Source organism: Zalophus californianus, chromosome 1 (assembly GCF_009762305.2).
Source record: "Zalophus californianus isolate mZalCal1 chromosome 1, mZalCal1.pri.v2, whole genome shotgun sequence".
Classification (NCBI taxonomy): Eukaryota; Metazoa; Chordata; class Mammalia; order Carnivora; family Otariidae; genus Zalophus; species Zalophus californianus.
Genome location: NC_045595.1, coordinates 75,776,016 through 75,794,591, shown reverse-complemented (window position 1 = coordinate 75,794,591; position 18,576 = coordinate 75,776,016). Strand labels below are relative to the sequence as shown.

Here is an 18,576-nt window from a genome sequence, read left to right as displayed (position 1 = left end):
GAAGCCCTAGGAAGCCTAGATTTTTAAAGACAATTTTAAAAGACAGGGCTTTCTTCCATCTCACAAAGTAAATATGGAGAACACTTATTTGCCTCTTTCCATCTCCTTTTTAAAGGCAACAGATTACTGCCCCTATATGGTACCAGCTTTTACAGAAGGCTTTACCTTAAAAATGTAGTTCTCAAGACCCCAAAAGTCTATCAAAACATTTGCCATGAACATCACCCTAACCAAGTGTTCAAGGTTAAATCACTAATAAGTCACACTGATATCACATGTCCTCAGATATGATACACTGAATAGAGCACACCACTTCCGTGGTATGCTTCCCAAATATCCATAATCTCAGTCTGTTCATATGATAACATAAGCAAACCCAAACTTAGAGACATTCTACAAAGTAACTAACCACTACCCTTCAAACATGTCAAGGTCATGAAAAACAAGGAAAGACTAAGAAACTGTCACAGAGGAGACTAAGGAGATGAGACAACTAAATGTACTATTGGATCCGAACTGTTCAACTGGATCCTGGAACATAACACGGACATCAATAGAAAACCGGTGAAATATGAACAAAATTTAGTCTAGTTAATACAACTGTACTGATGTTAATTAATTTCTTCATTTTCGTTACCTTTTGATGGTTATGTAAAATGTTAAAATTTTAAAAAGCTGCGTGAAGGATAACAGGAACACTCTGTGTACTATCTATGCAACTCTTCTGTAAATCAAAAATTATTTCAATCAGAAGAAAAAAAAAAAAAAGAGAAGAAACCATTTGCCAGGACTTCTTCCTAGTAGACTGATATATAATTCAACTGCTCCACAATTCTATGCTGATATCATAGCACTTGAAAAGGCTGATGTAACTCACCTATAAAATGAACATTTATATGACTAGTAATAACTGTGGCTTATTAGTCTGGCATTCTGAAACGTTAAAAACATATTACCTAGCCTGAAAGAAATGAAAAAAATAAAAAAGAATCAACTGACTTTTTAACTTTGGTTTTTTAATTTCCAAGGTAAGTAATGGCAACCACCAACGAAATCTGAAAAGCATAGATTCTAGGAGCACCTGGTTGGCTCAGTCAGTTAAGCATCCGACTCTTGATTTCAGCTCACGTCATGATCTCAGTGTCATGAGATTGAGCCCTACCGTCAGGCTCCACACTGAGCATGGAGTCTCCTTGAGATTCTCCCTCTCCCTCTGCCCCATGCCCCCAGCCCCCACTCATGCGCTCTCTCTCCAAAAAAAAAAAAAAAAGCATAGATTCTAAAATCTTTGTTATATCAATACTTTCAACAAAGAGAAATCAAGGAATATCGTAACTGCAGATATGAGTATGGTTACATGGATGTTTGCTACATTATTCCTTAAAACTATATTTAGAAAAGTGTTAAACGTTCTTTCAAATCTATACTCTACCTCATAACAACAAAAAGTTTCCACAAATAGCAGGTAAAATTTAAAGCACACTAACAAACTTTCATTAGTAATTTATCCCGTTAAGCTAAGTTAAACTTACTTTCTAGTTCTTCTTTTTCAAACTTTGTGTTCACAGTTGAGCTGGTTTTGCCAAGATCCACAACAGCTTCTTCATCAGGACCCTAAAAAGAAATTATTCTCATTTACTCATGACATCAAATATACACTAAGAACCTACTAATAGGGGAATTATTTGAAATAGTCAAAAAGTAAGTAACAGATTGCCTTCCTCTCAAAGAAGCTAACTATAAGCTAACTAATTATAGCTAACTGCATTCTTTTTTAAAGTAGGCTTATAGGTTTTTTTTAAACCACAAAAGACTATACAAAATTTCATGGTAGGAACTGAGGTGACAGTTTTTAATTGGTCTTCTATGGAAGTTACTAAGTAATTAGTACATGTATTTACTACAACAGAAAGACAATCCAGATGAGCAATTAGAGAAAATTGGGGGTGAGGGAAACCCTTACTTATCAATATGGAATGCTTTTTTGGTTGTTCTTTGCTCTTAGGTCCCCTAATTAAAAGGAAACACTTAACTCAGCTATACTGGATTGTATTATGGTTCCACATAAAATGGTCAAAAATGAGTCTATAGACTAAACATGTAGTATCACTTCCACTTGTAAATTAACCAAGAGCCAATCAAAGTTATAAGAACTTTTTATTTCTACAAAGGAAAAGCCACGGCAAAATTTAACCTTTAAGGAGGTTCTAACTTTGAGTTGTCTAAGTCTACCTTCATAATTTTGTTCCCGTCTCCAGCTCAACAAAAAGAAATGTATTTTTGTAAAATACTCCATAGACTATTTTTAAAAGAATAAAATTTTAGCTTTACCTTCCCTTCCCAACTTCTAACTTAACTTTGAAAGGAATAGTAGTATGCTCAAGATTCTGTGGCACAGATATAAACAGATGAGCAAATTCCTTCCCTCAAAAGGCTTCAATTTGAGCTGTAGCCCATTCTGAGCCCTTGCCCAGCATGGGTCAGCTGTAGCTGTGCAAGGAAACCTCGCCAACCTTCACCATTGTTAGGAGGCCTTGCACTTTGTCCAATACAACTACCACAACGTGTCTCAACAGGTGCACCCTGACTGGGTGGGCAAAGAAGACATCACCACTTCCAATTCCTCAGGAAAGTCTATTCCATTCTAAGACTAGAGAACAGTGTACAATGATCAGGCAACAGTTAACAAGGACTCTGCCATGTTCAACAAAGCCAGGTACTGGGGAGACATACTGGAGAAGACATTCAAGAGTTTGGAAAGATATACAGAGGTTCTGAGAAGAGCTGGCAATATTAAATAAGCCTATCTAACTTCAAGAGTGACACAGATCAGCTCGCACAGTCTATGCTGTATGTGCAGTATGCGGAAGAACCCAGGATACGGAACCTCATGCAGCAAATTAATCACACCAGAGAGGTCCTATCCTCTAATGCTGTCAAGGAATCAATGCAAAAGATTAATGCAAGGAAAAGAATGGCCCAGAAAGAGGCTAAAGATCTAGAAATGACCTGGAAGGAGCTGGGGGGCTTGATGAAGAAAGAGGTCGATAACCTGAAACCAGTGTTCTAAGCAGGCAAAAGGATGGGCAACAGGAAATGGACAATGTTCTGGCTCAGATGGAATCAAAGTACTACAAACCTTCCAAAGGAGGAAAGGAGAGAGCTTTCAAAAAAGAAAATAAATAATCTAATTCAATCTCTTTGAAGGTCGTTATGCTATAACTGGTACTTCTGCAGGCCACAGAGACAACTGGAGATAAGAGAATTAAATAATAAAATTATAATAGTAACATTAATTACATTAATACCCCACTGAATATTATTTTTCTAGAATACAGTTACATTTTTTATCTATCTAATTATAGTACTTTTCAAATTTTGCAAGACACATTTTCAGCCATTCCCATTTTATGGCTGGTCTTATTGTCCAGGATCTCCTCTAACACTTAGAATAATAAACCAGAAAGAACACAGCTTCTAACCAATTTCAATGTCTAAGCATAAACTGGAAGACTATTTAAGAAAGGACCAAATAGGAGGTTGGTTAAGATGCTCTATTAACGTTTCCTCCAACTTTTGATCTACAATATCATATGTTTGTGTATAGCTTTTTTCAATGTCTACAAAGTAGATTCGTATACAAATGTGCCTTGCTATCCAAATTCTGTGTCTAAATTCTCCAACCTTTAAATTCAGGAACTGAATCAATTTGATTACCTTTCTGTACAAATCCCCTGCTATCCAAACTCTATTTGCTTCCCAAAATTCAGAACCAGACACAATACGTTAAGACAATGCAGATCTCTTGATATCCAAATTTACTTTCTGAAGGTTAGATATCCAAATATATAATCAAATAGAGTTGAGTATCAAGAAGTTGTTGTATAAAACTTTTAAGGATTGGTGTTCAATTTAATAAAGAAAACGCAGAGAAGTCAAATGACTCGCTAAGGCTCCATATCTACAGGAGTGGGAAACAGACTGTGTATTTTCATATAATGGACAAAGAAAGACGAGTGACAACAATATGGGTGGTTCATCAAACTGCCTCACAACAATCAAACGCCAATAGTAATGAGGAAGGGCTAAAGCAGAAAACACAAAAATATACACGTAGACCCCTACACACACACACACACAAAAAAAAAAACCCCACAAGAAAGTATAATTAGTAAGCATGTCATACTCTAAAACCTTTAGCTCTCCTCCAGTGATTTCAAGCACAGGTACAAGACAAGCAGTCTCCTACAAGACAATTATCCCAAGAAGTAGCATACTGTATATTCTAAAAAGATTAACTGCTCCCATTCTAAACTTTCATTAGCAGGAACGCTCGCTAAGATAGGAAGCAAAACAATATTTTTCTCTTACCCCTAACCAAAAAAAAAAAACCCTTTTATTTCTACAGATATACTTACATGTTTAGATGTACTAACAACACTATTAGTTAACACTCAAAAACAGCTTAAGTTGGACATCTAAACATCTACCATACAAAAACCCTGCCAAAATGTGCAAAAAGTGGCATGCCGAAAACAAGCTGTCCACCAGCACATCCTCTCATGGCCCACCCAGCTTGCTCCCATTGAATCGTGTCCGTGAAGCTTTAAGTAAGTCACTTAACTTAAAGCCAAGTAGACTATTATTTTACTGTGACTGACTAGGTTTTCAATAAGAATGTTCGCACGTGTAACTGGCAGAACAAACTAAAGTTCCAATTTTAAGAGTACAAGAAACTTACAGGATTAGCACTGTATAAAGAAGGGGGGAGAGCATCTGCATTTCTCCCTTCTCTTAAAAACTTTTTGTAGCTTTTCAACAACTGTGAAACATGAATCAAAAAGGCAATCTGCTCTAAATGCAAACATTAAGTAGGCCACACAAATTGGTCATCCTGACATATTACAAGTAATTCAACAAAGTCTGCAGGTTGCATATGACTATATATTGAAAAATCCCTTAGAACAAAGCCATCGATGTTTCAAGGGGACAATTCATTTCCGAAACAAACATACTGTGCTTTAAATCCTATCATTTTAGGATAATGCCTCAGTCCATATTTCTAAATAGATGTTTATACTACATAAAGTACATTTGTGTTCTTTAAGTATATACAAAAAATGTGTTACATAGTAATAAATATTTGGAAGGCTAACCTTCAAACTAACACTGTCTCATGTTGATGATTAGGAAAGCAGTAACACAGAAACAATCAAAATACTGTTTTTTTTGTCGTTGTTGTTACAAACACATTTAACTTTAGTAATTTAAAAAGAATAAATTCAAATTTTAATCTGTTAATGTCAGTTATTTTTATATTTGCATCTAGAAAAAACTTCATTTTTTAACTCCAAGAATATAGTGGAAAACTAAAAATAGTCAACAAAGAACAACCCCTGACATCAAAATGTTTTCATTCTTAACATCAGATGAGTAATGTAAGCCAATGTCTATTAAGCCTTCCTAAAATGAGATAATGCCAAGGCACTGAGAAAATTCAAATACATGGAAGAATAAAAAAGCACCCAAAGTATCTCAGTATAAGACTGACTCACTCTAATCTTAAAATTATTTGCCTTGGTTTGAATTTTCTGTTCCATTTCTACTTATAAAATAAGGTTACTAATCAGATTATAAGTGCTCCATAACAAAGAAGACAACAAAAAATTAGCCATATAAGATCACAAAGAAAGTTTAAATTCTCTGTGTATGAAATGACACATGTACAAGGTTATTTATTACAGCTTATAACAGGAAAAGACTGGACACAATCCAAAAGTCCCTTAACAGAGGAATGGCTATGCCAATGGAATACCAAGTTATGGACAAATGGAAAGCCTCATCAGGCTTCTACTTGAAATTACAAATCACAAATATCTATTTTATTATTTCTATGGGGAGACGCAATCATTCCAAGTTCCAAATCAGTACACACACACACACCAAAAAACACGTATGAATCACTTATTTTAGGGCTATCAAATAGTATATGGTTACTGAAATAAGGTCCAGTAGGTGCTCTGTCAAGATTCCGCATCTCCAGTCAGCATAAGGTTATCATTACTTGGGTTCCATTGCAGTTTTCTAGTGAAAACCAACAGGAGACAGCCAGAAAATCCCTCAGCATACGGTCAGTTTGCCTCTTCTTCCCCTAGATAATACCCTCATTCCCCATAAATCCAATAGTTCATGAAAGAAGTTTCATTCCCTTAAAGGACTAGGAATTAAGGAACTCATCCATTCTTTCAACAAATATTTACTGAGTACATACTATATGCCAAGCATTATTCAGGTACCAGGGATAGATCAGTGAATGAGAAACTGTAATACAATCAAATTTCCAGTTTAACAGTTAATTTACAGCTAAGTGGCTCCCCATGATAAAAAAAATCTGGAGGTAAATTAATTCTCTTTTCCATTCCTAATCTTAATGAATGAGACCTCACAGACTCACAGGTATCAAAAGCCTTTACTTTTTCAGTTCAATATCCAGAGTTTATACATACATCACACACACACACACACACACAAAGCTTAAGTGACATAAGATTACACTGTTAGCTGGTCAAAGAACTGAAATTAAAAGCCAGGTCTCTATAGAGTCCCAGTTACGTGGGTTCTTTGCATCTGTTAAAACTTATAATCACATATTTATGTAACTACTACCTTGATATTCTTTACATACTTATATAACTACTTCTTTAACCTCTTTCTACTATCTTCCAGTAGAACAGTAAGTTCCAAGAAGAGGGGAATCATGGTCTGTTTTGCTCACCAATATATCCTAAGCATCAAACAGGATTCTTGGTAAGCTCTCTAATACTGGAATGTTGAGTATGTTTCAAAGGACAAGACTACTCAGCTAAAAATCTACCCTGGATTCACTTAAAGATTCCTTATGAACACAAAGCTCAAACATACAAAGGTACTTAGTATTTTGAAAATGTAGTAAATCAGTTTATAAACAAAAAAGCCCATCATCAACACATGATAAAATCAAAATTCAATTCATAAGCAGGAATTCCCAGCAAAATCAAACTATCTGAAACAGACTTTATAACTACGTAACACATTTTACTAATTCTTCCCATAAGTCATTTTTCCATCTGAGACAGCAAAATCTGTGATGTGTATTTTCTTGGCCAAAAGACCAAAAATCAAACTTTAACATGTCAAAGGCATAATTTTAAGGAAAAAAAGAATGTTAAAAGATTATTTAACAATATATTCATAAATCTAGTCTTATATCCTTTTTGGACACTTGAGGTTTACAAAATTTGTTATAAAACAGCATGAGAAGATCCCTATCACAAATTAATTTCTTCATTACATAAAACATATGGCCATAGCCCAAAAGTAACACCTCCAATAAATTATGATTATAACCAAAGAGTTATCAAATACTTCAGTTTATATTCAAAACATACTTAACCATTAAAGACAAAGTGACTTCTTTCCTAATACTTTGGCCAAACGGAATTTTTAAAAGCTTCATTCAAGTAATATTAACTAATCAAAAAACCTAATTTTATAGAATAATAAAGATGCTACAAACATTGCTAACTTTACACAAGGATTTACTCTTTTCAGCATATGACTTCCACAGCCAAGGACACAGAGGATGATACTATTCTAAGCCAGTGCTAATAAGCCTGACATTACTTCAAGCTTCACTAGTAAACTGAAAAAGTCAAATCTGTTTGTAAATAAAACACAAGATCACACCCAGGTACATACAGGTAACTTCTTCTCCAGGCGAAATCTTTCCATGGTAATATATAAATGCCTTGTCTTTGACAATGTAATGCAATTAAGTCCCTTGAAGATTCCAGGGACAGTGAGTACATATCTGATTTAGGTCACTGTGCTTTGCACAGATGAACTCTCCTAAGTTGCTTTTATGGTACAGCCAATCACGGTCTTCTAAGTTACCTAATCTTCCAAGCTAATAACTACAACTTATACAGGGTCACAGAAAAAGAGACTGGGAGCATAATACACACATTTAGTAGTAACAGAACATACCAAAAGAGAAGTAGTAATAGAAAATACCAAAAGAGAAATGTAGCTACCAGTTTTCAACTGAAACTTTCTGTAACAGTAGTTCAAAAGAGAGCATACTCTAAGGATATATGGGAATGGCTACGTGACTGAGAAACAACAGATAGATAGATCTTAGAGAATAGTGAGAGTAGATAGAGGGAACTTAGAGAATAAACTGCCAACAACATAGTTGGTTAAATCTAGCCCTTTCACTTAATTTCAGGAAGACCCAAAGATGTTTTCATCTGAAGAAAGTTTTGCCTTTTTATCATTACTCTAATATTTATACCAATTTATCACAACTATATTAATAACAAGATTAATAAATCACATTATGGTTTACAATTATTTTAACCAAAAGTATTCATATAGATAACAGCTAAAAGAGAAAAAAGAAAATGAGAAGCACTCCCCCAACTTTATAGACTCAAGATCTCTAAAAATTATGGAAGACTTCAAAGGGTCTTTGTTTATATAAGTTTAACATCTATATTTACTATATTGGAAGTAAAACTGAAAAAACTTTAAAACACTTAAATTCAATTTAAAATAAAATCATTACGTTAACAAATAGCATTTTAATAAAAAATAATCCTTTTCAAAAATAAAAAATTTAGTGAGAAAAAAGGCTTTTACATTTTTGCACATCTCTAACACCTGACTTAATAGAAGACAACTAGATTCTCGTATCTACTTCTTTAATCAAGGATATGATTTGGTTGAATCATATAAAAAATTCCTGATCCACACAATACTCTGTTGGAAAAGGGAGGAATGTTTTAATACTCTTTTCAGGTAACTGTGGATATTTTTTCTTTGATATTTCACCAAATTCAAAAAGCAGTCATTTTTTTTTTATTTTGTTTATTTTTTTTTAAGTAAGCTCTACACCCAAGGTAGAGATCAGGACCCTGAAATCTAGTCGCATGCTCTACCAACTGAGCCAGGCAGGCACCCCAAAAAGCAGTCATTTCTTAAAGATTAGTTTGCAAGTTAGAATCTAAAACCATTTCAAATGAATGCTTTTGTACATATATACTGAAATCCATTGGTCTACCATGCACTTTGAATGGCTCTCTCACCCATTTGTAAAATATGTGTTCACTGGGTTCTAGAACTTTTCCAAACTTCACATTTCATTATACGATATAAAAAAAATGCATTTGTTAATATCATCAATAATCTCATCAGAGAAGTTCAAGTACTGAGAAACTGACAAAGTCAGGCTGGCAGATTACAAATTTTCCAAATTTCTTGTTTTATCATGAAAGCTAGATTTATTATCATTGGTAACAAATACTACTAGTTGTTTTTCTTGAAGTGGTAGGTTCACTTCATTTCTTTCTTAGGAAACATCTGCCAAATGTCAAGTCTGAATAACCAGTTTAGTCTGCAGTTACTTTCAAGTAAAAAAGCAGCTAGCTTCAGCTCATAATTCAAGCAATCACACCAGTGCTTTTACTCCAGACCATTACTGGTACTTCAGTATGTAACAGAAGTGTTTTCATGCATACTTCCTATTTTGTCATTCAGAATATTAAAGCAATGTGCACTCAAAGACTCAGATTTACTAAAACAGTTTTTACTTCTTCATCAAGGACATTCATAAGTGAAAATGTTTCATTTTTTAAACTGAGAACGCCTACCAGGGCTGTTTGGTGCCTCTGCCTTGTTTTGAGCTAAGGGACCAGCAGTTTTACTCATCATTGTTTCTGTACCCTCAGATTCCACAACTGTGGAAAAGGCAAATAATGTCTTAGCACTATTATAAAAATAGTTTTGACCTTACAGATCCCCTGATCTCAGGGACTGGCAGAGGTCGAGGGATAGCACTTCTAGAACTACTGTAAAAAGCTGTATGTTGAAAATACAGAATTAAGGAGTTCTGGGTGAGGGGTGCCTGGCTGGCTCAGTCAGTGGAGCATATGACTCTTGATCTCGGGGTTGTGAGTTTAAGCCCCACATTGGGCACAGAGCTTACTTAACCAAATTAATTAATTAATTAATTAAATAGTTGTGGGTGGATTATATTCTTTTTAGTTTCTCTATGATATTGTTTGTTCAACAAACACTTTTAAGAATGAAGACTAAAAAGTATCATTCTATTATTCTGGGTTTCTAGAAAATAAAAATACTTACTGACCACCTATTATGTGCTAAAACTATGCTAAACATGATGACATATACACATTATAATATAGTACATTTAACCTTCAGATATTTCATTTAATCCTCTCAACTCTAACTATAAAGCTCAAAGAAGTTAAATTACTTCTCCAAAGTCACAGATCTAGTAAGCAGTAGGTTTAGGACTCAAACCTAGTCTTTTTCAGTCCATGCTTTTTCCTCTACTCCAACGGTATATAAAGAAATTTAAGAAAAAAAAAATCCAACTATAGATGATTAAAACAAAATTCTAACTGAACACGAATGAATTAAATAAAATGCCTACCAAATTCATAAAAAATGTAATCTTAATTTAGGGTGCCTGGGCGGCTCAGTCGGTTAAGCGTCTGCCTTTGGCTCAGGTCATGATCTCAGGGTCCTGGGCTCCCTGCTCAGTGGGGGAGTCAGCTTCTCCCTCTGCCCCTCCCCGAGCTCATGTGCGCATACTCTCTCTCAAATAAATAAATAAAATCTTTTATAAAAATTTAAATATGTTAGTCAACAATTTTTAAAATTTTCAATACATCACACCCAAAATGAAAAGTGTCTGCAATCAGGTTCAACAGCAATTCCTACAATAACCTCTTGAAATTTACCTCCTGCAGAAAATCTTGGTACCTCCCCGCTAGTATTTAAGAGCTTAACATCCTGGTCAGCCATAGGTCTCCAGCAGTGGATTATAAAACCCTGAGCACAGGGATTTAGGTAGAAGGAAGGTAGGAAAAGGGGGTTGGGGGAGAGGGTGAGGAAAGGAAGGTTAAGAGGACCCAGGAGGGAAAGAAGGAATTAGGTACATACAAATTTTTAATTTCCTAAATTGCAAAACAAAATTAGCTCTTCATCAAAATACAAAAGATCCATTTCTCCAACATGTTACCTGTTGTGACAGTATCCTGGGCACTACTAAAACCAATATTCAAATTAAACTTTAAATATCAAGTTTACAGATTATATAGAAAGGTAAAGTTGTTTTATTCTACCATTCTCTTGATAAAATGAAAAGATATTAACTCAACATATAAGCTCCAGAATTTTAATCTGGATATTTCCTTAAAAGATTTTTCAGCAATCCTTACTTTTAAGGCAATCTATAGAGGTATGATCGACATGTAGAAAGTTGTATGTATGTAATACACACAACTCGATAAGTTTGAGGATACACACTCATAACCATCACCACCATCAAGGCCACAGACACATCTGTCACCTCCCAAAGTTTCCTCCCACCCCCCCTTAGTACTGAGTGTGTGTGTGTGTGTGTGTGTGTGTGTGTGTGTGTGTGTGTGTGTGTGTGTGGTAAGAATACTGGACTTACGCTGTCAAAAAACCTCTCAGTATATAATATAGTACTGTTAGCTGTAGGCACTATGCTGTGTAACACATCTCTAGAACTTAATTATTTTGTGTATCTGAAAGTTTGCACCCTTTGACCATCACCCCCCTCACTTCCTCCTACTTGCAGCCCCTGGCACCCATCCATTCCACTCTCTGCTCCTGATATAAGTGAGATCATACTGTATTTGTTATTCTGTATCTGGCTTATTTCATTTAGCCATACATTTACATGAATCAAAACAGCTTCCTTTATTCCCTTGTTCTCTCTGCCCCATTTTTAACCTTTTCTCCATTTCTGTAATGCAAATAGAAGTATGTATATTCTTACCAAAAAAGGTAGCCACATTACAACTCACTGTTATATACATAACTTGATTTGTTCCAAACAAAAAATATATCCTAAAGATTTTTCTGTTATTACTATATGGCAACTTCATTTGGAAATAAATTAAACAAACCTGTACATGGTAGAAGAAATCAAGACTTACACAAGGCTCCCCAAATAAGCACTCGTTCCATACCATGTCCACTCACCAGAAAGAACTACATTCTGTTTTTGTCTTGTAACTGTTCTTGGTAGCTAGAGTTGTCATCATAACTTTAAATAATATATCATTTTAGGCAGTATCTGCTTACTTTACAAGAAGAAAAATAAGGATTTTCTACACACTACCCCCGACACACACACACACACACATTTTCACTTACAATCTCCTTTCCATATCTCAGTTTTGAATTAGATTTTTATTTTTATATCAATTTATTTTATATCAATTACATTCTGTTCCATATTTATAATGAAGCCTTCTAAGTAAGCTGTGTCCTCTGGTTAATCCCAAAATCTTAAAATCCACGTTAAAAAAGCATTTGGAGTACTAGGATTACTTAAACACTACTTATCTAGTTCAGAATCAAGATTTATGATTGGACCATTAAAAATGTCACTAAGCCCCTGCTGCTCAGGAAACTCAAATATTACAGTCAAGTAAATCTCTTTCAATGTTAACTTAAGTATAATAAGAATACAAAGAACCTGCCCAAAAATGATAATTTACTAGATACCAAAAACAAACATATTAAAATGCAAAATACTGAAGATTCCACTATCTCTAAGATAATCTATTCCCAATAAAATCATGAAAAAAAGGGGGGTGGGGGGCATTTTGCCTAACAAACATTCCAATATACTAAAAAACCATGATAAACAAAACAGTATGGTACCAACACAGAAGCAATAACTAAATATTTTGTAAGACAAAATAGAGTCAAGAAACTGAAAGTAATTCATTTATTAAATGAAAAGACTTCTTTGGTTTTCCAGTTTGATGAAATAAAGTTGTCGACATCAAACCACGGGTAAAAAAAAAAAAATTCTAGATGGATTAAAGATACTTAGAAGGGTAATATCTAAAATTTAAAATAGTACTTTGTATTATTGGAGTGGGGATATATTCTTAGTCAAGATGAGAAATCTAGAAGCCATAAAGAAAAAGACTGATACAGATTTATTTTACTCTACTTTAAACAAATATTTCTTTAAAGCAAAAAACATCATAAAGAGATAAGGTAGAACATAAGGAAATACAGGCAGAATGACAGACATGGCATTAAATACCTCTACTACAAGAAACTTATTGATTTAAAAAGTAAAAGGAATAGAAAAATGGACCAAAAATATGAACCAAGTAATTCCCTTAAGAGAAAATACAAATGACCAATAACCATATAAGATGGATACTCTCACTAGAGGTTTAGCAAATTTTACTCATCAGATTAGCAAAAAGAAAAAAAATTAATTAACATCTAAACTGATAAAGAAAGGGAGACACAGACACTCTCCTAATTCCCAGTGGGAATATAAATTTCTCAAAACTTTTTTGAGCATAAGCTAGCAAGAATCCATTTTTTTAATCTTTAAGGATATTCTTCGTGCAGCAGTATCACTCGAGTATCTACTCCAGAAATAAAAGCACCAAAATACAAAGATAAAGTCAAGCATGCTTACTATTCAAACTGGCAAAAACAGAAAACCACCTGAAAGTAAATAAAAAGGAACAGCTAATTACCATTACATATTAATAAGACACAAAGAATGAGACAGAACCTGGAGGTTCCACTCAATAGATACCAGTTAATATATTAAGAAAAAAGCAAATTGTAGAATTATGTTTAATATGATCATATTTTTGTTTTACAAAGGATAAAACATTTGTAATTATTTCTATGAACATAAAGTATAGGAGAATGATATACTGGTTGGTCTGTTTCAACAAAGATCACGCTTCTCTAAAGATGTTAAGTATCTATTAATTCAACATATAGTGTAAGTAATATCAAATATAATCATTAAAAAGTCACTGAAAGTGAAAAATTATCATTTTAGTCAATTCTTCAAAACTGTGATCAATTCCAAGGCACCTGGGTGGCTCAGTCCATTAAGCATCCAAATCTTGGTTTCAGCTCAGGGTATGACCTCCCTGTTGTGGGATTGAGCCCCACATCAGGCTTTGTGCTCAGTGAGGAGTCGGCTTCAGATTCCCTATCCCTCTCACCCTCTCACTCTCTCTCTCCCTCTCTCAATCTCTCAAATTAAAAAAAAAAAAAAACTGTGATCAATTCATGTTTTAATAGATACAACTTTTTTTTTAAGAGTTTTTTTTATTTATTTGACAGAAAGAGAGAGACAGCGAGAGAGGGAACACAAGCAGGGGGAGAAGGAGAGGGAGAAGCAGGCTTCTCACAGAGCAGGGAACCCAATGTGGGGCTTGATCCCAGGACCCTGGGATCATGACCTGAGCCGAAGGCAGACGCTTATCGACTAAGCCACCCAGGTGCCCCTTAATAGATACAACTTTGATAACAAGGCAAGTAACATTTCAAAAGTACATTTCATGAGGTCAAAAATGGTTCAAAATTTTCAACACACTCCCATTTTTTTAAAATGAATTTGTAGGGGAGCCTGGGTGGCTCAGTTGGTTAAGCGTCCGCCATCTGCTCAGGTCATGATCCCAGTGTCCTGGGATCGAGTCCCACATCGGGCTCCTTACTCAGTGGGGAACCTGCTTCTCCCTCTGTCTGCCCTTCCCCCTGCTTATGCTCTCTCTCTCTCTGTCTCTGACAAATAAATAAAATCTAAATAAATAAATAAATAAATTCAGGAAAAAATAATACTAAAAATTCTAATTGTGAATTTCAACCAGCCTAAGGGGAAAAAAATCTAGATATTTAAGTTTGGTGGAGAACTGTACAAGAATCAAAATGATTTTAAAAACACGTAATATCCACCAAAGTTCCCTTTACAGTCACCTTCAGTATGGCAGTCGTCTCCCCCCCCCCCCCGCCCCTTATCAGCAGGGGATGCGTTCCAACACCTCCAATAGATGCCTGAAACCAGATAGTGCCAATCCCTACATACACTATGCTTTTCCTATACATATATAGCACTGATGAAGTTTAATTTATAAATTAGTTACAGTAAGAGATTAAAAACTCTAAACAATTGTAACAATATGCTGTAATAAGTTATATGAATGTAGTCTTTCTCTGAAAATCTTATTGTACTGTATTCGCCCTTCTTGGGATGATGTGAGATGATACAATGCCTATGTGATGAGATGAAGCAAGGTGCGTGACGCAGGCATTGAGATGTGTGTTAGGCTACTACTGACCTCCTGACAACAGTCAGGAGAAGCATCTGCCTCTAGACCTCCATCATGGAAAGCAAAACTGTTGATGGGCGGACTACTGTAGAGGAACACAACACACAACACGGGGGTAATTGCTAATGATGTAGATAATGCCGCAGACATAAAGCAAAGGACCCCGTAAAGTTTCTTTATCTGGCCAGAAAAACGTGGGGTGCAATTTTTTCCTAATTAAGAGAAAACATGTTTTAAATTCTTTAATTTAAAATTGCTACATTCTCTTATTTTCCTAAACTCTTAAAAAATAGAGGTGTGAGAAGAACAATCTCCTTTAACAATGATGGGCAGGAATTTAGCTTGTTTCTTTCTTACTACACATGGACATACACTGTGGTCATTACTAGCTTTTATGGTATCAGAGATAAAAGTAATGGATATTATTTATTAAAACTTTCTATATGCTTTACATACATTCTTTCATTTACTACCCTAAACATTTCTAGGGGTAGGTATTACTACCCCAAATATATAGAAGAAACTTAGGCTCTAAAAGGTTAAGTAATTTTCCCAAAGTCCCACAGTTCGCACTTAGGGAAGCTAATAAATCATGTCCACTTGCTTCCACGGATCATGGGCTTTTTGGGGGGCCACTTACAAACCTTATTTTTAATTCTCACAAGAACTCTGTAAGGTAACATAGCTGATCATTTTCCCATCCAGAGCCATCTGATTTCAAAGCCTATGCTCTTTCCACTAGGCTACATATCCTCCCCTAAGTTCAACTACATATCATTTTATTTGTTCTACCTATAATTTTAATTGCCTATATGCCTAATTTAGGGAATTGTTAAGTAAAATATTAAAGTACTCAGTCACAAAAACATTCACCTAATTATTTTAAAATACTACTTTAAATCTATTAGGAATTTGGTAACAGCCATAAAATAACCATCATCAAAAGCAAAAACTTTAACACAATAAATCAGCATCAAAATTATAATAAATTTATGGGGATATTATTTTACTTTGGTTTCCACAGAAAAATTTGAAGCAAAGAGCCAAGAAATGAAAAAAAAATCTGTAAAACAAAAACAGGTCTCATGTTTCAGAGAGATGCATAGCCATTCCACACCTTTCACCATTGCTAAATATCATTGCTGAGTTCACCTTGCTTAATTTGGGCAACCAATTCAGTTTTCACCAAGTATCAGTCTTCATCAACATAAAAGATCGCCATCTGGTGGCGATCATTAGACATGCGGAATGTCTAATGATAATGAAGAGAAACACTCTAAATTCATGTTCTACGCAGGAAATTCTGGGCTTGAAAAAGCTTCCCCTGGAGCTGCTTTAAGAAATCTGAACATTAATTTCATTCAGATCAGAAGGTAAAGAACTACTGAGTAAATATTCCATTTATATATTAGAATATTTAAGAAATAATAGAGCTATATTTTTCATATGGGCATTTTATATGTACCACCGAACAATCAATGGGTTACAGTGAAACAGATTTACAATCATTTTTTTAAATTATTTCAAATACCTACAGCATTTCAGGAGTTTTGTTTTTAAACATATTTTGAGGAATATCTATAACTTCATGAGAATTAAACAGCTGAAGAATCTAGTTTACAAATACAGTTTACTATAAGGTAAAAACTGTTTCATCAGAAACTTTCCAGGGGTGCCTGGCTGGCCCAGTTGGTGGAGCATGTGACTCAGGATCTTGGGGTCATGAGTTCAAGCCCCACGCTGGGTGTTGAGATTACTTAAATAAATCTTAATTAAAAAAAAAAAAACTTTCCAGAAAAAAATACATCACCATAAAAAGTAGCAACTCTTCTGGAGAAAGTATCTTTTTCTTAAGATTAATACTTCACATTTAAATGCTAGGGACAAAGGAGATATAGTTCAATTTATATTTGCACTGAGAAAATATTTAGTTGTAATACTCCTAAATGTTAATTACAAAGAATTCTGCATTCTTGTAGTTCTCATTTGGACTACTGTTTAGAAAATGTATCTAAGAAATCAAAAAATATTCTGATTGGTCAGAATTAAAATGTAACTAAAACTGGTTTAAATACAGGAAAATTACCAAAGTTAAAATATAGATTAATATAGTAAACTCAGATATATTTAAACACAGGCTTCCAGTAGAAATACCTCCTCTCTCACTCCCCGCTCAGGCATTCAAAACCAGTATAGGGTAACTTCTCTAACCCCAAAATCTTCTCTCTTTTGAACCTTTTAACCTTTTTGCTCTATGATCCTTGATTCTATATAACAGATTCTACATATCAACTTGGGCACCACTGATATTTGGGGCTGGACACTTCATTATGTAGGGGGAGGTCCCATACATGGTATAATGTTCAGTAGCATATCTGGCCTCTACTTACTAGATGCCATAACATAGAAATCCCCTCTCCGCAGATGTGACAAACAAAAATGTCTCCAGGAATGCCAAATGTCCCTTAAGAGGCAAAAACACACCCCAACAAACAAACCCATTGAGGAATCACTGCTTTAGCTCCACTGGGAGCTACTACTTATTTCTTTAAGATCCTATAAAGCAAACCAACAAAATCTACCAGGTTCTTCCTCAGAAGTCATCATGAACACCCACATAGTAAAGCCCTCAACCTTTTATAAAAGCTGCATTTAGCAATGAACACTACAGGCAGAAATGCATCTTGAACTTGCATTTAAGATTAACAGTTTTACTGAAAGCTATCTGTTCTCAGTGTATTCCTACTGTAGTTTTGATATAATACTTTTAAGTAAATAAAGTCAGGATGAAAATCTTTTTACATACGCATACCTTTTTTTTTTTAGAATTTATTTATTGACAGAGAGAGACACAGCAAGAGAGGGAACACAAGCAGGGGGAGTGGGAGAGGGAGAACAGGCTTCCCACGGAGTGGGGAGCCCGATGCGGGGCTCAATCCCAGGACCAAGCCACCCAGGAGCCTACATACCCATACTTTTAAGATACTGCAAAAGAAGCCCCTCAGGCCTTTCTTATTCGCCTAAACCTTCACATTTCAAAGTGGTTTTTGAAATACAGAGCACCAACATAGTAACTCCTTCAGATCAACTGAATATACTAGAAAATCATCTTAACTTGTCCCTGTATGTATTTCACCACAAGGCAGTTATTTGGTTAATTTATTAAGTTAAAATTCTTACTCTTAACCTTGCGTAGAAGGATTGAGACTACAGCCTATCAGCTTGACAGCAAAAATTAGGAGAGACTGAAGCAGATGCATGCAGAACCTAGGAGTGACATCAAGCAGCACCTCACAAAGCAGACACATGTAGGAAATGAGAAAGAGGAAGATGAGACAGAGCTGAACTCGGAAGCCACCTTTCCTCTTTCTGA

The 18,576-nt window shown here is 34.9% G+C and overlaps 1 protein-coding gene across 4 annotated transcripts in view; it reads right to left on the bottom strand.

The window, feature by feature from the left end:
- Positions 1-18,576, bottom strand: part of SLC4A7 (solute carrier family 4 member 7) — a 103,154-nt gene that overhangs the window by 61,879 nt on the left and 22,699 nt on the right. For all 4 annotated transcript variants that reach the window (XM_027587930.2, XM_027587927.2, XM_027587929.2 and 1 more), the window contains exon 2: positions 1,533-1,614. In XM_027587930.2, coding sequence (XP_027443731.2) covers positions 1,533-1,614 — 82 coding nt within the window. The remainder of the gene's footprint in view (positions 1-1,532; positions 1,615-18,576) is intronic.